General features: G+C 45.0%; 21 protein-coding genes across 21 annotated transcripts; 11 read left to right on the top strand and 10 right to left on the bottom strand.

The window, feature by feature from the left end:
• Nucleotides 1-45: 45 nt before the first annotated feature.
• Nucleotides 46-945, bottom strand: NEMIN01_0246 (uncharacterized protein; the record flags this gene model as incomplete). Its single annotated transcript, XM_051476188.1, has 1 exon — nt 46-945. The coding sequence occupies one exon, from the start codon at nt 943-945 to the stop codon at nt 46-48; it is 900 nt and encodes a 299-aa protein (XP_051332148.1).
• Nucleotides 946-1,125: 180 nt separating this feature from the next.
• NEMIN01_0245 (DDB1- and CUL4-associated factor 13) lies at nt 1,126-2,439 on the top strand (the record flags this gene model as incomplete). Its single annotated transcript, XM_051476187.1, has 1 exon — nt 1,126-2,439. The coding sequence occupies one exon, from the start codon at nt 1,126-1,128 to the stop codon at nt 2,437-2,439; it is 1,314 nt and encodes a 437-aa protein (XP_051332147.1).
• A 172-nt stretch (nt 2,440-2,611) lies between these two features.
• On the top strand, nt 2,612-2,974 carry NEMIN01_0244 (large subunit ribosomal protein L24e; the record flags this gene model as incomplete). The annotated part of the gene is made up of 1 exon (XM_051476186.1): nt 2,612-2,974. The coding sequence occupies one exon, from the start codon at nt 2,612-2,614 to the stop codon at nt 2,972-2,974; it is 363 nt and encodes a 120-aa protein (XP_051332146.1).
• Nucleotides 2,975-3,316: 342 nt separating this feature from the next.
• Nucleotides 3,317-3,574, top strand: NEMIN01_0015 (cyclin-dependent kinase regulatory subunit CKS1; the record flags this gene model as incomplete). The annotated part of the gene is made up of 1 exon (XM_051475957.1): nt 3,317-3,574. One exon carries the CDS (start codon nt 3,317-3,319, stop codon nt 3,572-3,574), a length of 258 nt encoding a protein of 85 aa, XP_051331917.1.
• A 16-nt stretch (nt 3,575-3,590) lies between these two features.
• NEMIN01_0243 (protein KTI12) lies at nt 3,591-4,445 on the top strand (the record flags this gene model as incomplete). The annotated part of the gene is made up of 1 exon (XM_051476185.1): nt 3,591-4,445. The coding sequence occupies one exon, from the start codon at nt 3,591-3,593 to the stop codon at nt 4,443-4,445; it is 855 nt and encodes a 284-aa protein (XP_051332145.1).
• A 317-nt stretch (nt 4,446-4,762) lies between these two features.
• On the bottom strand, nt 4,763-5,275 carry NEMIN01_0242 (uncharacterized protein; the record flags this gene model as incomplete). Its single annotated transcript, XM_051476184.1, has 1 exon — nt 4,763-5,275. The coding sequence occupies one exon, from the start codon at nt 5,273-5,275 to the stop codon at nt 4,763-4,765; it is 513 nt and encodes a 170-aa protein (XP_051332144.1).
• A 12-nt stretch (nt 5,276-5,287) lies between these two features.
• NEMIN01_0241 (uncharacterized protein) lies at nt 5,288-5,722 on the top strand (the record flags this gene model as incomplete). The annotated part of the gene is made up of 1 exon (XM_051476183.1): nt 5,288-5,722. One exon carries the CDS (start codon nt 5,288-5,290, stop codon nt 5,720-5,722), a length of 435 nt encoding a protein of 144 aa, XP_051332143.1.
• Nucleotides 5,723-5,899: 177 nt separating this feature from the next.
• NEMIN01_0240 (uncharacterized protein) lies at nt 5,900-6,523 on the bottom strand (the record flags this gene model as incomplete). The annotated part of the gene is made up of 1 exon (XM_051476182.1): nt 5,900-6,523. One exon carries the CDS (start codon nt 6,521-6,523, stop codon nt 5,900-5,902), a length of 624 nt encoding a protein of 207 aa, XP_051332142.1.
• Nucleotides 6,524-6,636: 113 nt separating this feature from the next.
• On the top strand, nt 6,637-7,812 carry NEMIN01_0239 (uncharacterized protein; the record flags this gene model as incomplete). Its single annotated transcript, XM_051476181.1, has 1 exon — nt 6,637-7,812. One exon carries the CDS (start codon nt 6,637-6,639, stop codon nt 7,810-7,812), a length of 1,176 nt encoding a protein of 391 aa, XP_051332141.1.
• A 447-nt stretch (nt 7,813-8,259) lies between these two features.
• On the top strand, nt 8,260-8,922 carry NEMIN01_0238 (uncharacterized protein; the record flags this gene model as incomplete). The annotated part of the gene is made up of 1 exon (XM_051476180.1): nt 8,260-8,922. One exon carries the CDS (start codon nt 8,260-8,262, stop codon nt 8,920-8,922), a length of 663 nt encoding a protein of 220 aa, XP_051332140.1.
• A 37-nt stretch (nt 8,923-8,959) lies between these two features.
• NEMIN01_0237 (uncharacterized protein) lies at nt 8,960-9,457 on the top strand (the record flags this gene model as incomplete). Its single annotated transcript, XM_051476179.1, has 1 exon — nt 8,960-9,457. One exon carries the CDS (start codon nt 8,960-8,962, stop codon nt 9,455-9,457), a length of 498 nt encoding a protein of 165 aa, XP_051332139.1.
• A 333-nt stretch (nt 9,458-9,790) lies between these two features.
• Nucleotides 9,791-11,599, bottom strand: NEMIN01_0236 (glycyl-tRNA synthetase; the record flags this gene model as incomplete). The annotated part of the gene is made up of 1 exon (XM_051476178.1): nt 9,791-11,599. The coding sequence occupies one exon, from the start codon at nt 11,597-11,599 to the stop codon at nt 9,791-9,793; it is 1,809 nt and encodes a 602-aa protein (XP_051332138.1).
• A 205-nt stretch (nt 11,600-11,804) lies between these two features.
• NEMIN01_0235 (ATP-dependent RNA helicase DDX49/DBP8) lies at nt 11,805-13,232 on the bottom strand (the record flags this gene model as incomplete). Its single annotated transcript, XM_051476177.1, has 1 exon — nt 11,805-13,232. The coding sequence occupies one exon, from the start codon at nt 13,230-13,232 to the stop codon at nt 11,805-11,807; it is 1,428 nt and encodes a 475-aa protein (XP_051332137.1).
• An 88-nt stretch (nt 13,233-13,320) lies between these two features.
• Nucleotides 13,321-13,977, bottom strand: NEMIN01_0234 (CTD nuclear envelope phosphatase 1; the record flags this gene model as incomplete). Its single annotated transcript, XM_051476176.1, has 1 exon — nt 13,321-13,977. The coding sequence occupies one exon, from the start codon at nt 13,975-13,977 to the stop codon at nt 13,321-13,323; it is 657 nt and encodes a 218-aa protein (XP_051332136.1).
• A 25-nt stretch (nt 13,978-14,002) lies between these two features.
• On the top strand, nt 14,003-14,614 carry NEMIN01_0233 (p24 family protein delta-1; the record flags this gene model as incomplete). Its single annotated transcript, XM_051476175.1, has 1 exon — nt 14,003-14,614. One exon carries the CDS (start codon nt 14,003-14,005, stop codon nt 14,612-14,614), a length of 612 nt encoding a protein of 203 aa, XP_051332135.1.
• A 328-nt stretch (nt 14,615-14,942) lies between these two features.
• On the top strand, nt 14,943-16,109 carry NEMIN01_0232 (uncharacterized protein; the record flags this gene model as incomplete). The annotated part of the gene is made up of 1 exon (XM_051476174.1): nt 14,943-16,109. One exon carries the CDS (start codon nt 14,943-14,945, stop codon nt 16,107-16,109), a length of 1,167 nt encoding a protein of 388 aa, XP_051332134.1.
• Nucleotides 16,110-16,192: 83 nt separating this feature from the next.
• Nucleotides 16,193-16,846, bottom strand: NEMIN01_0231 (uncharacterized protein; the record flags this gene model as incomplete). The annotated part of the gene is made up of 1 exon (XM_051476173.1): nt 16,193-16,846. One exon carries the CDS (start codon nt 16,844-16,846, stop codon nt 16,193-16,195), a length of 654 nt encoding a protein of 217 aa, XP_051332133.1.
• A 304-nt stretch (nt 16,847-17,150) lies between these two features.
• On the bottom strand, nt 17,151-18,134 carry NEMIN01_0230 (adenosine kinase; the record flags this gene model as incomplete). The annotated part of the gene is made up of 1 exon (XM_051476172.1): nt 17,151-18,134. The coding sequence occupies one exon, from the start codon at nt 18,132-18,134 to the stop codon at nt 17,151-17,153; it is 984 nt and encodes a 327-aa protein (XP_051332132.1).
• A 345-nt stretch (nt 18,135-18,479) lies between these two features.
• On the bottom strand, nt 18,480-20,093 carry NEMIN01_0229 (condensin complex subunit 2; the record flags this gene model as incomplete). The annotated part of the gene is made up of 1 exon (XM_051476171.1): nt 18,480-20,093. The coding sequence occupies one exon, from the start codon at nt 20,091-20,093 to the stop codon at nt 18,480-18,482; it is 1,614 nt and encodes a 537-aa protein (XP_051332131.1).
• A 234-nt stretch (nt 20,094-20,327) lies between these two features.
• NEMIN01_0228 (uncharacterized protein) lies at nt 20,328-20,717 on the top strand (the record flags this gene model as incomplete). The annotated part of the gene is made up of 1 exon (XM_051476170.1): nt 20,328-20,717. One exon carries the CDS (start codon nt 20,328-20,330, stop codon nt 20,715-20,717), a length of 390 nt encoding a protein of 129 aa, XP_051332130.1.
• A 783-nt stretch (nt 20,718-21,500) lies between these two features.
• On the bottom strand, nt 21,501-22,529 carry NEMIN01_0227 (uncharacterized protein; the record flags this gene model as incomplete). The annotated part of the gene is made up of 1 exon (XM_051476169.1): nt 21,501-22,529. One exon carries the CDS (start codon nt 22,527-22,529, stop codon nt 21,501-21,503), a length of 1,029 nt encoding a protein of 342 aa, XP_051332129.1.
• Between the last annotated feature and the right edge of the window lie 93 nt (nt 22,530-22,622).

Below are 22,622 nucleotides of genomic sequence, written 5' to 3'. Positions count from 1 at the left end.
GATGTTTTATTTACACAGCAGAAATACTAGATGCACACAGGCCAGCTACTCTACCCTTATTCGAGCCTGCGCCTCTCTCACAATGTATATATTCTCATACGTTCTTTTGCAAACAAACGAATACACAAAAAATACGCCTGCCACAGCTATATTCAGAAGATGGTATTTCTCCCACAGCTGGTGCATCTCGCTAAACTCCATGAAGAGGTGGTTGTGTCTCAAGTACAGAGGCATCAAATGGTAGACAAAGTTCTCGTGCAGGACATAGAAAATCCACAGAATAAAAACACCCCAGTAGAGAACTTTGTTCTTTGTGGCCAGACAGACCGTTTCTACATACACTGCTATTTTCACACTGGACTCCATGGCACACATGGCAAAGCACGGCTGCCTGCTGTACACATTCTCAAATACCGCATGTGTCTGAAAAACCTTGGAAAACTCGTACACAATAAAACTTGTAGCCTGTATTTCTATGAAGGCCTTAAGCAGCGCTCCCTCGAAGAAGATGCACTCTCCGTCGCCTCGCTTTGCATACACAAAATATGCGTTCTTTTTGAAAATGGGCGAAAAGTAGTACACCAAGAGGCTGTAGGCAACAGTTCGTATTAGGCTAGCGTAGAACAGACTTCGCATTTCAAAGTTCCTGGGTATGCCATAGCTCGCGCTCAGAAAGACCATTATGCCGCTCATGGCAGCCATGCACAGCAGGTACTCAAGGCTTCGGAACAAAAAACATCTGAGCTCGAGCAGCTGGTAGATTATGAAATAGAAAGCCATCTGCACGCACTCCGCGTTGTGCATCTTCCAGTGCCAAACAAGAGTTCCAAACGTAAGACACTCTGACACAACGAGAATAAAGACTGGTATCCTGCACAGCTGCTGCATTCTCTGCAAAGCCATCTCTTTTCCATTTCTCTCCCAGCATATCAAGTTAGTGCGCATGTTTTAGAGCAATCGATATGCACCGAAAAAAAAGCAAAAACAAACAGAGCTGTCAATCAGAGGGATGCACTGCAGAGATTGAAGAGTGTGCTGTGTGCTGCTATTCGCTAAAACACACAGACACATGTGGCCAAAAAGTCTTTCAGTTATAGAGAAAAATCCCGTGCAGAAATTTTATTCATGGGGATACTCCGAATAAACACACTCGACAGAGGAAGCGGAAAGCACGTGCAGACAAGAATGTTTTCAGAGAACGAGCTCACGCAGAATGAAAAGCACAAGGAGTACATGCGCGCAGTAAAAGAGGTAAAGCTGGACCATCTTTTCAGAAAGCCGTTTGTGGGATGCTTGGACGGACACACAGAGGGAGTTACAAGAATAGTGAAGTGCAGCACCGAAAGCCCACTGTATGCATCAACCAGCTATGACGGAACCATCAAGGTGTGGAACATGAACAAAAGAGCAGAGGTAGAGACCATTGCCCTCGAGCAAACAACGCCAGCTGCTATTTCTTTTCTCGACAGCACGCTTCTATACAGCAAAAAGAACAGTATTTTCCACAGAGATGCCAACTACGAGGAAATCACCAGCGGAGTTATGGCAGAGAGCACAGCCCCCAAGGAAACAGAATTCACAGCGTGCTCCGGAGTGATGGACATAGTCAGCAACGGGTCCTCTCGCTTCTACGCATCAACCGTGGACGGGATTGAGATCTTTGACAAGGAGCGGATCAAATCCATAGCAAGCTACAAGGGAGAAAGACAGGCAAAGAGAATATACATCTCCAGTGATGCAAAGTGGATTCTGTACACGGTTGAAGGAAACAAGATAGTTGGATACGATAGCAGAACGGGAAAAAGCGAGCTGGAGATTGTCTCCAAGTCTGAAATCAACGCGATGTCGATAGACCCATCAGCGCCATCGATGGTGGCTGCGGGAACAAACAGCGGAGAGATCTACATATACAACACATACTACACGGGAGACAACTCTTCGTACATAACCCCGCCCTGCAGAACGCTGAGAGGGCACGCAAGCCCTGTGTCGGACATACAGCACTCCGCAAACGGAACAAGGATAGTAACAGGCTCAGTTGACAGAAGTGTCCGAATATTCTCAAACGACACCTCCCACAGACAGGAGGCTCTCTACCACAACAAGAGAATGCAGGCCATCAACGCAATATGCTGCACAAGCGACAACGCATACATCCTCTCAGGAAGCACGGACACAAACATACGTATATGGAAGCTAGACCCCAACTCAAGCACAAAAATATGCACAAAGTCAGAAGAGAACTCAAGAGCCCTGGGAAACATCATAAAAGAAAAGTACAAGAACGTTGCACAGATAGAAGCCATGAAGAGACACCAGATAGTGCCCCACCGAATCAAGAAGTCTATGAAGAATAGATACGACCACATAAAAGCTGAGCAGAGGAAAGAAGCCAAGAGAAAGGAGCATGAAAAGACATCTAGCCCAAACAGTGTCTAGCACCGCAGAGTATCTCACCACCAAATATACTCTGTATGAGCGGGCTGAGAGTAGATGGACATCGTCTATAGGTAGTAGTAGAGGATTTGTGCTTGTGGCTTATTATTATAGTAATAAAAAGAAAATAGCTACAAAAAATAGATTTTTATTTTATTTTCTTTTATACCCCAGAATGAAATTCGGAGTGTGCAGCTTTAGTGGACAGGCCATATACAGAGGAAAGGGAAGAATCGTAGTGCTTCCAAACGGTACATCGTACCTTCTCGCAAAGAAGAAGTGCAGAAGTCTCTTTGAAAAGGGAATGAACCCAAAGAAAATCAGCTGGACTCTGGCGTCAAGAATCATCCACAAGAAGGCCGTTGCTTTCAAGCCGTCCAAGGTGAGTGTTCCAAAGGTCACAAAGGCAGTCAGAGCTTTTGTAGGGCTATCTCTGGAGGAGCTCAAGAGCAAAATGTCAACAGAGAAGGGAGAGCAAAAGACCGCCTCTGTCAGATTCAACAAGAGAGACAAGATAAAGAGCATAGCAAAGAAATAAATAATAAAACACTAGTTTATAGCCTTTTTACTTGCATATGTATCAGACTAGACCCGAATAGCTCTGCCACTCTTCTCGGGCATCTATTATTTTCTTATTACGCGCAGGCCAAATAGCTGCTTTCTATGCACAGATGGTGCACATAGCTGCAGTTAACGTGTGGAGCTGAAAAAATAAAAAATAGTCTTGTGCCATTTTGAACCCTTCTATGTGTGTGCGTTCCAACATCTGCAGCGGCAGAATGGTCGAGTGGTCTAAGACGCTAGATTCAGGTTCTAGTCCTTCCGAGGGCGAGGGTTCGAATCCCTCTTCTGTCATTTATTTTTGCTTTTTTTTAAGAACATGTATGGCGAACCAGAGGAGATTGTAAGGCTTGCAGAGAAAATATACTACAGCGAAACGTACGAAGATCTCAACAAAAACATATACAGACACGTAATCCTCCCCAAGGAGCTATCGCGCATGGTCCCTCGGGACAGGCTGCTCGAGGAGCACGAGTGGCGCGGGCTGGGCATTACCCAAAGCAAAGGGTGGAGACACTACATGCTGCACAGGCCAGAGCCGCACGTTTTATTATTTAAAAAATCTGCTGGTCTTTAATTAAATGCCCCTGCTCATGCTCTCGGGCCTCCCATCGCCCCAAAAGAAAACGCTCTTCCATTTTCTTCTCGCAGAGCTTATTAAGGCATATAAAGGAGCACACAGCCAGAAAACCAGCAACTCTGGCAGTCTAGAGGAGCCGTGTGAAAAAAGAACTGAAGACGATCCATGCGCCATTGACTCTGTGCTAGTTGTTCTGCAAAACGCAGTGGGTGTTAACGCACGGGAGGAAACTGCTAAAATGCGGTCTATTATACAAAACAAGCTCAGCAAAAGAGTGCTGGTTCTCATCTATGCGCCTCTGCACATAAAGGGCCTTCGGTACGAAATATCATCCACAGCTAAAAACATGGGAATAGACACTGCACACGTGTACTGTGCTGCAGGCTACCAAGAAGGGGGAGAGATACGAGCCGAAGAAGTAGAGAATATGCACAGAGAAGAGTGCAGCGCTGTTGAAGTGCATGCAGGCGGAGAAAAGACAGAAACATTCGAGGTTGTTTCCAGGATATTTGAAAAGCCAAGAAAAACAGACAAATGGGACACGCCGTGTTTTGTAGTGGATGCCGAGAATATTAACATGTGTGCGCAGGCGGCCCTTGAGAAAGCGTGTGCTGTGATGCAAAAGTCAGTTAGGCCCCGAACATCGTCAAAAAAGCTCATAGCAGGCCCTCTAAACACCGAGTATCTGCAGAAGGTGAAAGAGATAATCAGCAGCGTGCTGGAAGAAAAGAAAAAAACAAGAAACATTCCTCTGAAAATATCGAGACAGGCTGAGATAGACTTTATTAGCTCCATACAGATGACTCCTCCTCCAGTAGAGAAGACAAAAGAGATATACGCCTTTTTCCTAGAGAAGTATCTAAATTAGCAGCACCTATGACTACGAATAAAAGAAATATTCAAATGCTTTATTGCATCTGGTGGTTTAGTCTTTTTGATGCTATAGAGCTGTGGCGGAGCAAGAGACTTTATCCATCTAAGAATATTTAGCCCAAGCATAAACATGAATGTGAATAGGATTAACAGATATACAGTTAATAAAGATAAGTTCGCTGATTCTCTATCACCACTTGAACACTAATTAAATCTACGTGGCATCCTTTCATATGGATGCATAAAAATCTGAATCAACTGCAGCTAATCTTTGTGCTGCTTTTCGCCCAAGAGAAAAACCGTTTCAACAGATCAGAGAGCTGGAGTAAATTCGTACCCGAACATGCTGTTCCAAAAAGGACCGAATTCTTTTATGTCCTCCCACAGCGCAGAGCGCAGTAGTTTTGACGCTCTCTTTGCTTCTTTTGCCCTATTTCCAGCAATATCTTTCACTGCATAGTACACCCATCCCTCAGACGGCAGCTTTTTTCTTTCTTCCAAAATGCATTCGTATACAAAAGAGGGCTCATCCTTTCCCATCTGCTCTATGTTTTTGCAGAGAAGAATTTCTCTTTCAGCACACTCCCTTTCTCGCAGAGCTATGAGGAGAAGAAGGAGTGCTCCCTCTTCCAGAATGCCCACTGCTCTTTTATAGAGACACCTCACCCTTTCAAAGATGATGGGCCGCAGAGAATGCAGCTGCGAGACTAAAGAAGGGCCCGGTGCATCTTCTATGAATGCTTCTCTTATCAACTGCAGAAACATCTTGCCATTTGCGTCGGAAAACAAAAGCCACTCTTCCTCCTCGGAAAGTTTTTTGCGCATATTTTTGGATCAATGCAGCAGGAGAAGTACTCTAGACAAATAAGGCTTTTTGGGGAAGCCACACAGAAAAAAATAGAAGACTCGCACATCCACATTGTAGACGATGAAGAAAAGATTGTACGGCACATAACGCGGCTCCTTCTGCAGATGGGCGCTAATGTCTGCGCGCGCCCTAAAGTCTGCTCTGAAAGCCCGTCATGGACATTTGCATGCAACCTTTCAGCAGAAAAAGAGTGCTCTAAGACAGAGCCCAATATTTGTTACATCAGCACCCCCACCCTTTCTCTTTCGAGGGAGCACACACTCCTGCGCCAAGATCCCCAGACAGAGTGCGAAGAGTACACCAATATACTTGCTGGCGTGGCAGTGCAAGAGTATATCAAGTCGCTGGCAGGGATGGACACTCTGCAAAAGTGGGCTCTAGACACTTCTGTCTTTGAAATATAGAAGAACAGCAGAGACTCGGCGTATCTACTGTGCGAGTGCGGCATATTCAAGCCAGGAATACATTTCATTGTACAAATTCAAACGACCTAAAGATGAATTATTACTGTTAGAAAGAGGATATACTCACAGTAGGTGAGTGCATAAATAAACAAGGGTTTTATTACTGTAGCAGCTGTGCTATCTATCTGTTTTTCTAGCACGCTTTCTAGTTGCTGTTATATCAGCAGAGGATTCTTCAGAGATCTCCGAGATATCCGACATGCTTTCCAGGTTGAGCTGCTGTGCATCTGTGTCGGTCTGCGACATGCCCATTAGAGAGAAAGACTGGGTGTCGTATAGAGTATTTTCAAAGAGGCTATCTACACTCTCAGAGTATCTACCAGCTGTCTTCTTCTCCTCTGGTACTGATGCAGAGGGCTTGTCTGTCTCAAGCTTTTTGCTTTCTTCAGAAGGCTGCTCTTTCTGTGTTTTAATTGCTACTTCTATTTCTTTTAGAAGGGTGTATGGCCGATTTCTCTTATTCCCGCAGAGTGGTGATGACTGGGACCATGTAGTGTACAGCCGCACAAGTGCCCGCATGTACCTGTGCAAAGCGTGCATATCTCCGCCCTCTAGATGTCTTTTGTTTTTCCTCTGGAAGGGCTCTTCCAGCTTCTTTAGCAGAGGAACGCCGTATTTGGATATAATAAAGTCTCTTACAGTGAAGGGCTTCTTCTTCTCTTTCTTTTCCTCCTGTGCTGCTTCTCCTCGTTTGTTTTCTTTTCTGCCTTCTTTTCTTTTTTGGACGCGGTCTGTATCCATGTATTTCTCTTTGTATAAGAAATAAAGAAATTTATCATTGAATCAGTATATCATATTTCTTTAATGACAGGGATATATTTGTGTATAACTCAAACAGCACACCCAGAGCATGCATGAACACATCGCCTGCACAGAGCACCCTTGATCTTGATAAAAATAAAAGAAAAATCAAGAGACACACCGAGGAGAAGTCCGAGAGTGAGTCTGCAGAAGAGAATGAAGCAGGTTTCACACCATACTTCGAAGAAAATGAGAGCTGCCGTCTAGACAACATGGATGATCTTTGCGCCCCCGATGAGAACAATAACAGATCCTACATAGTTGTTGAAACACTTTCCCGCTCAGAGTACTTCAAAGTGCTTTATCTACAGCTAGCTGAAACACTGCAGAAGCCCAGAGTAATATACAGCGCGCTGTCTTTTTTCCTTGCGGGCATACTATACCTTTTTCGCGTAATCACACTGCGCTCTTTCCAGCTCTCTGCCTATCTCGGGACCGAGGAGCGAGAGTACAAGAAGGTTATTCTATGGGTCCAGCTGTTTGATGGGTTTATGACACTTGCAGGCCTGTTTTTTATTTTTATTCTGTACAAAAGAAGAATTTTACACAGAACCATATATGTATGCATATGTGTAAGCCATTTAATTTTTTTATTGCTAGCTCTCATAATTATACGGCTTGATCAGCATTACTTGTTCACAATAAACTCGTGCATGCTATCCACTGTAGATAGTTTACTAGTGGCTATGATCCTGACTTTCTGCTTTCGCATCAACAGGTCAAACAAAATACAGGCAATATACGTTGCGTCTGTGTGTTTTATGGGATACTTCTTCTTGCTTATGTACCAGATGGAAGACCTCTTTGGCCTGGCAGCTGATGCCTCACCAACAAATCTGGCATCTATTAAGAAGCTTGCAGTGCAGATCACTCGGAACAGTGAAGAAGCCGGATATTTTAGCGCATCCAACACAATGAAGAGCTTCAACGGGGTAGAAATAGGCGTTTATATAGACAAAGTAAAAGACTACCTTGCTAGGTGCAATAGCCTTAAGATATCCACTGTGTTTTTAGCAGTGCTGTTTTGGCATTGCTATAAGATGGCGCTGCAGACAAAGAAAAAAGAGACGTTTAGAACACAAAAGAAAGAGCACATGCGCGAAATGCACATGCTTCAGTGTGCAGGAGTGTTTATCTTCCTGCAAATTCTCATTGCTGCAGCGTGGTCTACAGTCTACAATATATCGCTGATGCATCTAGTAGGCTCAATAAGCACCCAGCACAATTGAGCCATCTGATTCAGCTGCTGAAAGAGCCATTAATACACTTCTCTATCTGCTAGCAATTTAAAAGTTAGTTGCTATATGTACATAAATAAAAGAATTTTCTGATCTGATCTGCATACGCCGTCTTTAGGCTGTCTGTTTGCAAATCTATTTTTATATTTCATCTGCACGTATTTAATAGAAAATTAGAACAAATACATCGCAGATACTATACGTATATATCCTGGTGGTTTTAGCAAGCATAAACTCTGAGCTAGTTCATCACATGTGCTTATTTTTAGACACTTTCTCCAAAGGCCCTCCCGAGACTAATAAACACCTGTATTCTAGAAATATATGATCTTTAGCATTTAATAAATATTTCTTTTTAATTTAGCTCTGTTTGAGCCTTTGGACTGGTCTAGAGCGTTTAATATACATATATATTCAAACTTTTCGAAGTCATTAATAATGAAAGCCACCTTCTTTTCCAAAATAGTATGTCTTGCCCTAGCATCTGCCTCTGCTTTTGTAGCATGCTCAGCAGATAAAACCTCTGCGCTGAACAGTGAGTCCGGTAACGTGCTGCAGGCTTTCAACGAAAACGAAATTCAATGCGTAAGAAACCTATGCGAAGTCGTGTGCCCTCCAAAGGTATGCAGGCCAGTGTGCCCTCCTAACCCCTGCGATGCTATATGCCCTCCTAGGCCACTGTGCCCACCAAACCCATGCAGACCCATATGCCCACCAAATCCATGTGAAGTTATATGCCCTCCTAGGCCGCTGTGCCCACCAAACCCATGCGATAACCCATGCAATGTGAACAGCTGCACAGACATGGAGCTGGCACGGTTCTTCTCTTTCCTATGGAGAAAAATACGGGCTGTCCAGAAGAAAGGCTCAAAGAAAGAAATAAAAGCCCTCAAAAGAAAAATGATTGGCTTGATAGCATACGCATACTCGCTCCTAAACTGCCAAGAGTGCGCACCAAGAACTCCAGACTTCTACGCTGGAGAGTACTCCAACATGACCCTAAAGAATCTTTTCGTTACGCTTAAGTGGGTTGTGTGCAATCTCAACGAGAAAAACAAATGCTGCTTCCTCCAGAACGCCGAGGGCATTTTCTGCTTCTAATCTGTGAATAAATTGAAATTTTGCTAGTCTTTTTTATATGTTCAATGCCGAGAAGCACTTTTTGTCCAAAACCAGCCAGAGCACGTCTGAAGAGATAGACACGGGCGGAATAAGAGTCTGGCTGGGGAACACCCCCTACAGCAAGCCGCCCAAAAAGAGTGCGCCAAAGGAGCCTGTTTTTCCATACAAAAACATCACTGAAAAAGTTGCCTCTGATCTGCACAGTTTGTTTCTGGACTTCATTGAAAAAGTGAGAAAAGAGAGCGCAAACAGCTCACTGACAAGCATCCTGTACAAAATGGAGCTCTTAGGCGCACTGGTCTCGCCCATCCACCACAGAGAAGAGTGCAGCAGCGATGCTCTTCTGAAAAGCGGAATTGTCGTTAATGAGACAAAAAACACCCTTGCAATTGCCTTCAAAGGAGCCGTAAAAATCTACCCAAAGGCCATGCACAACTTTGTCCTCCACATAAGAAGCGCGAAGTATTTTATCATAGGGCCTGCTCTTAAGCTTGAGCGCCGGTTCTCTAAGTGAAGAATCCAAGAGTCTCAATGGATCTTCAGCTCTGGCGGGGTATCCAAGTAAAATAATAAAATGTGTGCATAGATAGACCTTTAAAAACTTATCTGCCTTTCAGTCTGCTCACGCACGCTACTCTATCTTCACCTTTTCACTAGTTTTGGTGCTTTGACTTAACTGCACTTCTGATATGGGTGCACTTTGTCATAATAACCCGTTTATTAGGCACGCATTGCTCAACTAGGTGGTTTCATTAACCTAAAAACAATATGTATTGATCAGATGGACTCCGCCAAAGACACAGAACAAAGCATAGCACAGAAAGAACATGGTAAAAGAAGCTATAGTTTATTCTGATTTTGAATACTGGGCCTCCAGCTCTGCGAATGTTTCCTCTTCTCTGACCAGCCGATTCAGAGCGCTGGGAACATCCACAATGAGAATTCGTATCTGTTTTGTGCTGTCTCGCTCTCTCAGGGTAGCTTTGGAGTCCTGCAGAGTCTCAAAGTCCACAGTGATGCAGAAGGGTATGCCCACCTCGTCTGCTCTCGAGTATCTTCGCCCGATTGAGGCCTTGCTTTCGTCTAGGTTGCAGCTGATGCCCAAATCAACTATGCTTTCTTTCAGAGACTGCATCGTTGATGAAAACCCTTCTTCTTCCTGCAGAGGCAGGATCATGCACTTGACAGGCGCCATCCCAGGCCTAAAGCTGAACACAGCCCTTTGCTCATCGTCCTCCCGCATCCAGAAAGAGTGCCACAGGAGCGCGTACAGAATTCTGCCAATTCCAAAAGAAGGCTCGATCACACTCGGTATGTACTCTTCAATGTGCCTTACTATCTCTATCTCCTGTATCTTTGTTCTGAGCTTCTCTCCTTCTATCTCTACCTCTATTTCATCGCTGGACACCTTTCTTTCTGCCATCTCCTCTGCTCCCATCTCCTCAAGCTGCTGTATGACCTTCTGCGCCTGTGCTCTGAACTTGACTCCTATCTCTTTCTTGTTGATTACAGCTGCAGTCTTCTTTTCTACAACAGGGGCAGGCAGTCTTCTTCTGGCCACCAGTTTGTCGCCTGTTTTTTTGCTGTGCACTGACAAGTCGTAGCAGGCTCTGTCCGCAATGCCCACGCACTCAACCCACCCAAAGGCCGTGTCTATTTCAACATCCCAGCAGTCTGTGGCATAGTGCGCCATTTCTGTAGGAAGATGCTGCCGAATGCGAATCGCGCTCTTTGGTATTCCTATCTTCACCAAAAACTCGTACACACGTATTATGAAGTACCCCAGGGTCTCGTTGTTCACTATGCCCTTCTCCACGGCATCTCCCATCTTTAAGTGGCTGATGGTTTGGTTTTCGTCTGCAGAGTCTTTTGGCCTGAAGAGAAGAGGAAGCTCCACCCTGCTCAGCTTTTCGAACTTAGGATGCCTCTTCTCATCTGGGTGCACAAAGTGCTCTATTTCCGCCATCAAAAACTCTCGAACCCGGAAAAGCCCTGTGCGCGGGCTTATTTCGTTTCTGAAGGCTTTTCCAACAGACGCGCTTGCAAAGGGCATTTTGTCTCCGTTGTTCTCCAGGAGTCTTTTGAAGTTGAGAAACTGCCCCTGCGCTGTCTCAGGCCGCAGGAAGCTCTTTGTCTTCCCTCCAGGGCCCACAATGGTGTTGAACATGAGGTTGAACGGGGCAATGGGCGTCAAGCTGTTTTTGTTCTCGCTTTTAATCCCGTGCTTGTTTATGATGCTCTGCAGCTCTTCCTGCCCAAAAGAGTCGATCATATCTGCCTGCATCAGCATCTCTCTTCTCTCCTCCTCGCTTCTGCCCTCTGCCTCCTTCTGCAGGTACTCTTTTACTAGATGGTCTGCTCTGTACACGTCCCCTGTGACCTCGTCTGAGCACATCAGGTCTGTGAACTTCTCCACGTGCCCGCTGCTCTTTAAAACCTCAAACGGCGTGATAATTGCCGTGTCCACCTCGAGCATGTTCTCCGATAGCACAAAATGCCTCCTCCACAGCGATATAAAGTTGTTTTGGAGCGCGCACATGTTGGGCCCGTAGTCAAAGAAGCCTGAAACTCCGCCATAGGACTCAAAACTCTGTGTGTAGAAGAACCTTCGCTTGGCTATCTGCTCCATCTTCTCTTTTCTCTCTTTTATATCCATAAAAAGAATTTTCGATTTGGAAATATTATAGCACGCCGTTTGTGCGTACCGGAATAATGCAGAAAACATAGCAGATGCCCAGCAGGCTTACTACAACAGTATACAGGAGGCTGGTTGAATATCTTCTTTATTTTAATATATCTCTTCTAAGACCTTCTATTTTCTTCAATGCCGCAGCACGTTTTGTATGCCACAGCATACTTGTCTATCTGGACAAGGCCTTTTCTATCCGGGCTGTAACAAACTCCCTGTGTGTGGCAATTTTGTTCATAAGCCGTGCTGTGGTGAGCGGCTTTAGCTCTTTCTCTGCCATCTCTGTGGCAGTCTGTCTCTGGATGTCTTGCAGGATGGAGACATCAACTGCAGAGACAAAAGAGAGCGCATACCCGCTCTGGTCCAGCCTTCCCGTTCTTCCTATACGGTGTATGTAGTCTGTGAAGTCATTGGGAAGATCGTAGTTTATAACACACGAGATGTCTTTGATGTCAAGCCCTCTGGAGAGCACGTCGGTTGTGAGGAGCACTTTGGCCAGGCCTGATCTAAACCGGTAGAACGAGCTGTGCCTTGTCTTGTTGTCTGTGTGTCTGCTCAGCCCCACTGCGTTTATTCCCAGCTCCTGAAGAACCTCGGACAGCACGGCACAGTTATCCGCCTTGTTCATAAACACCATCACCTTTGCGTCCTTGTACTCCTGCATGAGCAGGCCGGCTAGGTATGCATCCTTTGCCTGTCTGTGCACGAAAGCATACTCCTGGGTAATGCTCTTTGGGACTGCAGAGACCCTTGTGTCAATCGTGTAAAAGTTTCTAGAATAAATCATTCTCCATAGCGCAGGGCAGCTGGTCTTTTCAATGATGTCATCAATGTGCATGGGTGCTTTATCTGGCTTATTACCGTCCTTTTCAGCATCGCTGTCCTTTACGCTTATATTTTCTGTATTCTCTTCATCCATACTGTTTGTCTGGCTCTGATGTTCGCTATCCGATGGACCAGCCTCTGAAGCAATGCGCTCCTGTTTCTTTCTTGCGCTGAGCTTGTAGTCTCTATCCCTCACCTTAACCAGCACGCGAGGAGCTATGTCTGTTGCTGAGAAAAGAAGAAGCTGCACGTTCTTCGTTCTCTCTGTGAGTATGCTGAGAATCTTGTGCACAGACAGAGCTTGGTCTCCGTTCAGCAGAAGATCTGCCTCGTCCAGCACTATCTTCTTGGCTCTTTTGAAGGCCAGGATGCTCTGCTCGCTGCACAGCATTGCAGCCAGCCGCCCCGGCGTTGCTATCACAATGTGCGGCTTTTTCTGCAGAAGAGCAACCTGCTTGTGGACATCCAGTCCCCCGTGCAGGATCTCGCACTTGATGCCGAAATAGTTGCCGATGATGTCCACCTTCTCTTTTGTCTGCATTGCAAGCTCTCTTGTTGGGGTAAGTATCAAAGAGTGCACTCCAAACGGGTCCTCTGCAAGCTCTTCCACAAGCGGAATGACAAAGCACGCGGTCTTTCCCGTCCCCGTTTCCGACAGCCCCATAATGTCTCTTTTCTCGGTAAACGGAAGCAGCCTCTCCTGTATGCGCGTCCTCTTTTTAAACCCAATTCTGCTGAGTATGTCGTTTATTTTCTCGCACGCTGAAAAAGCCATAAAAATTTTCTCTATCATGATATATCTATATATTGGTGTTTTATTTATCATAGCATGCCCCACAGAGCCTCCGCTCGCTACACTGCGCCTACATGTGTGCAAGCTCCAAAATGCTTCTGAAGTCAGAGCAAAACCGCAGGCTGTCCAGTATGAGTATTGTGGAAAGAAGGTTTCTGTCCTTGGGGCATCCGGTGTACATGTCTATGGGAAGGATGTTAGTGTGCATTCCAAAGTCGTAGTCCAGAACAACGATGGAAGCGGGATCCTTGGAGACCTTCTCAAGGTCTTTCAGCAGCTTGCCGTCCAGATAGTCGCAGTCTGATCTGTACAGCCTCTTTTCAAATATGCTCCCCCTTCTCTCCAAGTAGTCGGCAACTCCGTCAGCAAACTCTTTCTCCATGCTCGTGTACAGGATGATCGTGTACCATCTCGAGACCATTTCGAAGAAGTCCTGCAGCATTGGCCGAAACGTCACAAAGTGTGTGCACGTCGTGCCCTCCACCTCATACTGCACCAGGTGGTCCACTCTGTGCTCGGGCTGGGTTATTGTCGAGTACAGAATCACGCCCTGCAGCCCCACCACCAGATACTTTTTCTTGGCCAGGCTCACTTGGAAGTTGTCGAGAAAGTTCCACACGTCCAGCGACTTTATGTGTTTTGTGACACACGTTGCGCGCACAAGAGCCTCCCACTCGGACTCTTTTTTCCTATAGCTAATTTCATTATATCTCTCCTCTTCTTTCATAATTTTTGCATTTTTTAGTTTGTAAATGAAAGTTATAAGCATTATCCTTCTCGTCCTAGGGCTGGCGCATGCGCGCATGATGCTCAACATAAAAGACATATCCAAGCCATACATGATGCAGCGAGGGGTCATCAACAACCAAATATGCAGAGGCGTGTTCAAGCTCCAAACCCCCACGGCAGGCTCTCTCAGCGCCACAATCTTCTCAGAGGACATGAGAAGAGTGTTCACAAAGGAAGACATAAAGCACGGCGAAGAGGTCAACTTTTCCTTCAACACAACTTCAGGACAAACCTACACTGTAAAAATAGAAGAGATGAGCCCTATTCCAGAGAAAAGCGTCAGGGTTGAGTACGAGTTCACCTCGCAGTACAATACATTCAACAAAGACATAGCAAAGTACGAAGTAATCGACCCCGCTCTCTCGGAAATGACAAAGTTTGAAAAGCTTCTCTACGAGCTCTCTTTGCAAACATCGTACAGACAGCGCGAAACTGCGGCTTTCTCTGGCAGCATCAATGAAATAGTTATTTCTATTCTCTGTATAAATCTGATCATGTTTATTGCTTTTGCGGGCATACTTGCATACCAAACGATTTCCTTTAAGGACTTCCTTAAAAAGAAGAAGCTGATATAGTAAATTTCATTTGTCTTTTCATCTACTGCAGGCGCCTCTTCCTGCAGCTCCTTTACTTTCACCATTTTTTATTTGTTCTACCGTCTGCCAGCGCTACCAGTTAAGTGCTCTACACTTTTGTTTTTAAGCATTGTCTAATAGTATAACTACACCTCTTGTTCTTTTCACTGCCTTCCAGAAATGCCACAGCGCACATCTCCTGAGTTTATGTGTGCGAAATGCACTCCACCCAAAAAGAGGATCAGCGTGTGCTCATCTGCTTCCTGATTGGTTGTTTTACATCACAGATAAAGTTCTATATAGCTCGAGCTCTTTGTTTGTTTATCTAATGGTGTGGTGCATACAAACAGGAAACTATCTAGAGTTCAGCAAAGAAAGTGTGTGCGCTTTCTTCACCAGAAACAGCATACCAATCTCAGCCCACACAATAGTGAAAGTGCATCTCAAAGAGAGCGCATACAGCTCCGAGGAAACTCTGCATCTCAACTCCCAGCTTGAGCCAAGCCCACACAAGACCCACATATACATTCTAACCAAGCCAGAGCACACATTCAGCATCGACCTGAACTCCTACGCAAGAGACACTCTCAGGACACAACAGAATAAAATAACTCTGTACACTCCATCTAATCTTCCCGTTTTGTCAGTTATTAGCACACTGAAAAAGTACTTCCCTTCCTTCCATTTCTTCCACTACTTTTCGCTATACTACCGAATAAAAACACCGCACGGCAGGTCTTTAAAACAGGCAAAGCCAAACGAGACAGTATGCACCATGCCCTCTGTTCTGTATCTGCAGCCTGTAAACCCCTTCGAGCTCGCGCGCATGCAGAGCCCCTCTTTCACAGGCGAGTTCTACCAGCTAAAAACTCTGAACAGCAGCACCGTCTTCTCCAAAAAATACACAGTAAGCATATACGGACACTTTCTGTTCGCCGTTAAAAAAGGCTCTTCAAGCCCTCTAGGCCAGTCTCTGGAAGTCACTGCAGATCTTATTGCGTACAAACAAACAGTTGGAAATAGATCCCTTGCAGTTATAGAACAGGGCGGCACCCGGTGGTCTCTCTACAGCAGAAACAGCGAAGCAGTGGAGAGCCTGCTGTACTATATCGAGCAGACGCCAAAGTACCAGCCGCGAGAGATAGGAGCAGAAACAGCCAAAAGCTGGGAAAGGAAGTGCCACAATGTGCAAAACATCATATCCCACAACATCTCCTCCTCCTCTCTCCCGCGCGCAGCTGTTCTCTTCCCGCAAGACGTTCCCATGGTAAGAGAGGAGCTGAATGAAATAAAAAGCCCTGGCTTTCTTATAAGAAAGCTCGAGGCGCACATACAGAGAAGCATATGGGATAATGTCAACATTGAGTTTATTGTATATCTTTTGCATTTGCAGGGCTTCTCTCTTACTGCAGAAATTCACCAAGAGATAAGAGACTTTTCCGCCCACAGAAAACGCATTCTAAGCAAGCTAAAGGAGATGGAAAATGCCCTGTAGCCCGTATTTATAAATCGCAGATAACATGCGCTCTGCTCTGCGCCAGCAGCTGGCTGCATATTGTACCGAGTGTGCTTTAGCACCTAGTTGACTCTGCAGGAGTATATGGAATAGAGAAGCTCTCTCATCTTTGGGGAGACCTCTTCTTTGTTTCCTTCTGCATACGCCCTTTTTGCTAGGGGCTTTGGAATGCCCGCCTCTTCAAACTTGGGGAGTATCTTGCTTATAAAGAAGTTTGTGAAGTACGTATCCGCGTGTGCTATAAGATACTCCAGGAGATATACACAGTCTTCATTCGACAGCGCTGTCTTGCTGTCTATGTATGCGTGCATCAGAGGCAGATCGTATGCAGCCTCTGGCCCTTTGCTAATAAACTGCTCTATAGACACTTCAGAGTTTTGTATGATCTTGTTTGCGATCCTCTGCACCAGCAGAACAAACTTGTCTTTCAAGCGGATGTCAATGTGCGCCCACTTTTCTTTTATGCACTGGAGGAAGTGCTGCAAAAATGCATCGCTGTCTTTTCTTGTCTCTATCGCGTCCAGAACAAACTGGGCCCACTCCTCCTGTCTCTGCATCTTGGGAAGCCCCCAGAAATTTTTGAAGAGAGCTGCAGATATTGCCCTAAGCTCCTCCTCACTGTCTATCTCCACTGTTTCTATATTCGAGAGCGCGGCTTTGTCGAGGGTAAACTCTTCTGAAAACTCTATGCACTTAACGGCTTCATCTACTTTCATTAAAAAGTTTGCAGAACTTGCAAAAGACATAAAAATCAGCTATAGCATCCATAGACAGCATATAGAGCACACAAACACAAACATGCATTCTCCAGAGAACAGACAGCACTCTTATACCTATCTTTGCTGCATAGCATAGAACACTCTTTTTCTTAGAGCTATTCTCTTGGAGAGGTTTAAGCCGTGTAGTATAGAAAGAAAGAGAGTTTAAGTATTGCTTGGCATAGAAGTAGCAGCTTTATCGTTAGTTAGTCTTTATTCTTCTTAATATCTTAGTCGCTGCTGTGCCAGTCCATTTCTCCTCCTAGGATTTCTCCAAGCTCTTTATGTGAATGTAGGAAGCCTCTATTCCCTTCTCCAGTAAGGGGAGTATGTCGCGTACTTCCTTGTGCGCTTTTCCGCTCAAGCTCCCGATAAATCCTGCTGCAAACGAATCTCCTGCGCCGTTTGTGTTGCAGTTTCCTGGAACACATGCAGGGGTCACTCTTCTCAAAGGCCCGCCCGGTATTCTTCCAATCACTTCCCCTGGGCCATCTGTGATGGCATACGCGATGTCCAAGGAGTCTATCCACGAAAGAAGAGACTCTTCGTCCTGTGTGCCCGATAGCGCATAGTACTCTGCTTTGTTTCCTATCACAAAGTCAGATACCCTTATAATCTCCATTATTTTTTCTTTGAAAGTGCTAACGATCTCCTCTGATGACAGATTGACAATGCTGCAGAATCCCAGGCTGTTCTTGTTTTTGTACATCGCCATGCACTCTTCTACTATGTTCTCAAGGAAGAACATGAAAGACACAAAGTAGAACACTGTCTGGCTGTCTATCAAAGCGTGTATGCGCTGCTTAGCTGTCTCTGAATAGCGCACGTTTTTATCCTGTTTTGCGACAATTGTTCTCTGATCTTCCGTGATAAAAACGTACGCCCAGGGCGTTGAGAAAACGCTGCTTTTGTCCAGGTATATCTTGACACGCGTTCCTTTCATTTTCTCCTCTATAATCGACCCGTACGAGTCGTGCCCTACAATGCCAAAAAAGTAGCACTCCATCCACTCAGAGAGGATCTTCTGCGTGTTGAACGTGGCTCCGCCTGCACGGAAGGTAAAATCATCCGGGCTGTTCTGCATTGTGTCAGCAACATACTCCTGTATCCCGTGGTGTTTCTCCTCGCAATAGCTTACTATCGCATTTATTTCGACTCTGTGCTTGTCCAGAAACTGTTTATCTATGTTGGCAAACAAGTCTAGCATGGGGGGATAAATCGCTACACACCTCTTTAGCGCTAGCATGGGATTTCAAAAAAATATTTGTGCTTAAAAAGCAACGAAGCAAAGTGGCTTTAACAGAACATTTAGAGCACACATAGCTCGCATAGCTTGTCAGTAAAAAGACACTGTAAACATTCTGTAGTTATTCTCGGGTTACAAAAGTGTCTATTTAGCATGTATTGAATACTAGACACACACTGCTGCTAGCCTGTAAAATATCTGTCTATCTAACATTTTGAAATACAGCAAGACTCTATTGTTTTTATTGTACTGGAGAGGGCTAGCTTAGATATCAGCCTTTTTGGTCTTTTTGCAGAAGTATTTGGCACAGGTCTATCTTTGCGTTTACTTGGAGCTCCGGATGTATTATTGCACACCCGCTGCAGAGCCCTCCAGAGACAGGTCCGCCATTCCAGAGATCTGCTCTTTTGATGTTGAAGTGATGCGGAGATTCCTTTCATTTGCCAGATGCAGCAGCGAAACCAGATAGAAATGAACAGAGACCTTCTGCTCTTCTATTGAGTTGTATATGGTTTCTACCTTCTTCTCGCCCTCCTCTATTTTACTCCATAGGCTCTCCTTGACCTTGACTATGTCATTCCTCCGGGCTTTTCTAAGAGCGCTCTGTAGAAGCCGGCGAGAAAGCAGCGTTGTCTGCGGTGCAGCTCCTTCCTCTGGAGCGCTTCCTGCATTATCAGCTGGTGCTTCCTGGTAATCTGCCTCGCCATTGAACTCGTAGATATCTGTCTCCTGCTGCGCATGGTCTGCGCCTTGAAATGCAGTTGGGGAGAGAGGTGCTTCCTGGCTCTGGCTACCAGTAGAATCTCTGGCCTCCTCCACTGTGTGAAGAAAGCCTGGGTACATAAACATCTGGTACAGGTCTTCTATCCTTACATTGTGGTCTGGCGGGAGAGTGTTGCAGTTCTTTCTTCTTTCTGATATTTGCTGAGGTGTTATTACTATGCCCTCCCCCCTTTCAAAGAGCGTTGCAATAGGAAGGTGCGTGTCCGTAAGAAAGTCTATCACTGCTTTTTTCCTCTCTTTTGCCTCTGGCCTTTCTCTTTGCCGCTTTCGGGCGTGCACCTTCCAGTGCGAAGGCCCTGCCCATCCTTTTGCGTAGCCAAAGGGCGTATAGACCAGATGCAGCTCTTCCGTGCTGGGTTTAAGCGAAGGCTCATAGCGGTTTTCTGCATTTTTGGAAGGGCCCTCCATTTCTGCTGACTCATCGTCTCTATAGCTCTCCAGAGGATCGTTGTACAGCCCTGGCTCAGAGAAAACAACGCTGCTCCCTTTGTATGCATACTCCAGCGGCTCTGCGTCGTAGCTGATGTTGTACGCATATGTTGGGAGCACAAGCTCCTCCACCGACTTATCAGGAGTGAATTTGGAAAACATTGGGCTGATGTTCTTCCTTGCGTCTTCCGTGTAGAAAGACTTGTGCAGTGCGTCGAAGTCTATCTCTTTCTCGCTGCACACGGCCTTACTACACTGCGAATCTTCACTAGCCACACTGTTTGTTTGAAGAACGTGGAATCCCTTGGCATCGCTCCACTTAAGAAGATGCATAAGCAGGCCTCGTGTGTCGCCTTCTTTTGACTCTCTGGCTAGGTGCTCAAGTATCTCGTCGTCAGAAGACACGAGCTTCTGCTTAATAAGAATGGCCTCCAGGTTAGACTCTATTGTGGGGTGGGCTTTTGCTCGCACTCTCTGCTTTTCTGGCTCCTTAACCCTTCCAACCGAGTCCATGAGTTTGTCAGCCTCGTCCACAACGCTGTCAACTCGCGTGCTGTACACCTTCACACACCCGTCCAAAACTATGCTTGCGTGCTGGAAGTTCATGCTGTTTGTCTCTTTTTCCTTAAACTTCTCTATGTTGGAAAAGTCGTCAATGAGCGTGGAGTGCCATGTTGTCTTTGCGTTGATTTTGCTCTCTGTCGACTCTTTCAAAAGGTCTGCTATTTCTCTTTCTGCTGCTGCCATTGTTAAATTTAGCTAAATAAAAAGTGCAATTTAATAGAGAAAACTCTCTCGTTGCAAAATCGCTCTTCCACCTCTCCTCCTAAAAAAATGCTCTATTTTTCGCAGAAAACAGACATGCAATATGAAATCATCTGTTTTTGAACATTGCTGGTTTGTTTTGTTAAATTTGGGCATATGAAAAAAATTAATTCGCCCAATGACTCTATTCTTATCTAGCGCTCAGCAAGAAAAAAAATGGGCGCACCAGCAAGCAACGAAATAGGAAGGACGGGCAAAGATGAGCTGGAAGACCTTAAAGCTTTTTCTGTTTCGGGCGCAGACAGAGACTCAAACTCCATTAGGGTGTACAGGAACAAAGAGGGCGAAAGAGTTTTTAAAATAGTCAATCTTATACAGGCTGTTGAAAGCACGCCCGAGCAGATTGAGGCCCTGGTCTCGGTGCGCAATATTTCTTTTGCCTCCTCTCTCGAGAGCACAGGCGAGCACGGAGCAAAGCAGGATAAGCTCTGCATCTTCTGCGATGCAAAGATAGACTCCAGCGAATTCAGCCTCTTTTGCAAGAAGTGTTCGAGAACAGAGTCGCAAAATGCAATAGACAACAATCCATACTATAGCTTCCTCTAATCACACAGATCAGCACATCACCCAAAGAGAGCCATTTATTAGCTCATAGAATATACTACCATCACTATGTATTTGTACGGTGTGTGCTGGTGTTTTTTCTTCCTACATTTGAGGCGCTATAATTAAAACATAGATTGTATACACAGCGTTATATGCCCCCAAATGTTTAAACCGGTGTGCATATCTACAGAAGACAGCAGCTGTGCCAGCGACTTGGCCAGAAACACTGTGTCTTTTAATGCAGAGCATACAGAATCATTAATAAAAGCCACTATTACATGAATATCCATATACGCAAAGAAGGTAGCCTACTGCGCGGGTAGCAGATAGCTTCTTTTCCTGTCCAGTGTTTTAACTGCCTTATAATAACGCTGTGCATGTTCTAAAGATGCATCGGCTTTCTACTACTCTCTCTGTGTTTAGTGTTTATAGTGTGTGGATATGAAAAGAGTATTGTATGTTCTAACTTAATGCTAAAATATAAAATTAAAAAGTGTGCAGCTGTTTTGCAATGTCTACTAGTTATATATTTTTATTATTTATTTTAAGAATATGGTTGTCTAGAATGTTTATGTGTAAAAAGCGCTGAGCAGTGCCTTTAAAAGAAAAGTATCTGTGCAAGTTATATATATTGTAGTGTGCACTATTCAAGTCTGCTCTAGGACTCTTTTGCAGTGCACATCTTCCAGTGGAAAGTCTGTTAGAGCTCTGTACATGGTTTACCTAGGATGCATTTGGAAGCACTGCGGTCTACATGGCCATTACGTGCTGTGCTCTAGTGGCCTATGCCTGCTCAATGGCCTTTTGGCAGTATGGGCACCTATTAGAATACTTTATCAGCCAAACATCAATGCAGGATGTGTGGTAGAAGTGGTTGCACGGGAGCATGCGGCAGAGAGAGGCAGGTATGAACTTCTCAAAGCAAATAATGCAATCATGGGCCGAGTCTCGTGTTTCTTTAGGTATTTTTGAGTACACAAAGACAGGGAGTTTTTTTAGGTCTTTTGTTCGAACTGTCTTAGGAATCACAGTCGGCTGTGCTCTTCGGGTCAGAAGAAGATATACCGTGCTTACCATAACTGTCAAAAACCCTATAAGGACGAAGATGCTCATTAGTCTGGAGATATTCCTTTTCATTGTGTTCGGAGCCTGTATCTCTATAGAGAACATTTTGTGTCTATCTGAAGTGTGCAAGCTGCTAAGATACTTTTCTATCTTTTCTTGTTCTATGGCAACGACAAATGCCAGAGGCAGCATGGCTTGGAATAGAAGCGCGGACTTTATTTCTTCCTCATTTGCACAGCACACAATAAGCACCCCCGAAAAGTCTATGTGCGAAAGAGACTTGATGTCAAGTGCCAGGATGCCATGGAACTGGGTAATGATTATTGTTTCCCGTGCAATTTGGTTCAAAATGTACTTCATCTCTTCTTTGTACAAATATATGTCTTTAGTATTTTCCTCCACTATTCTCTGAAGCTGCTCAGGCCTTTTATTAAGAATCCGCATCCTAAAGAAAAAAGAGGCAGAGTTCTGCCTGGCTTGGTTGTATATTAAGCGCACTATGGTCTCAAGAAAAAAATAGGGAGAGATGATTACAGGCTCTTTCTTCCTTATTTGCATCTCGGTGACTTCTGCCCCCTTATTTGAGTATGCAGCAAGCTGTTCTAGCTCTATGCTCAGAACATGGTCTTGTCTCTTTATGTTAGACACGGCCAGGGTCACATGCTGTGCGCCTGCAGGCACATTTTTTTGCACGTTCGAGGCTGCTATTTTAAAAAAGAAGAGAATGGCTATGAGTATGAAGCGCATAACCCGAGTTTTTAATCTATGAAAATAATATTTGGATAAATAAACTCATTTTTCTCTGTTTGTATTAGCAAATAAACTAAACATGGTGCCATT

This window comes from Nematocida minor, assembly GCF_024244105.1.
Source record: "Nematocida minor strain JUm1510 chromosome Unknown 7925, whole genome shotgun sequence".
NCBI classification, from domain to species: Eukaryota; Fungi; Microsporidia; genus Nematocida; species Nematocida minor.
Note: the sequence above shows the minus strand (reverse complement) of the source record. Positions and strands in the feature narration are given on the sequence as shown.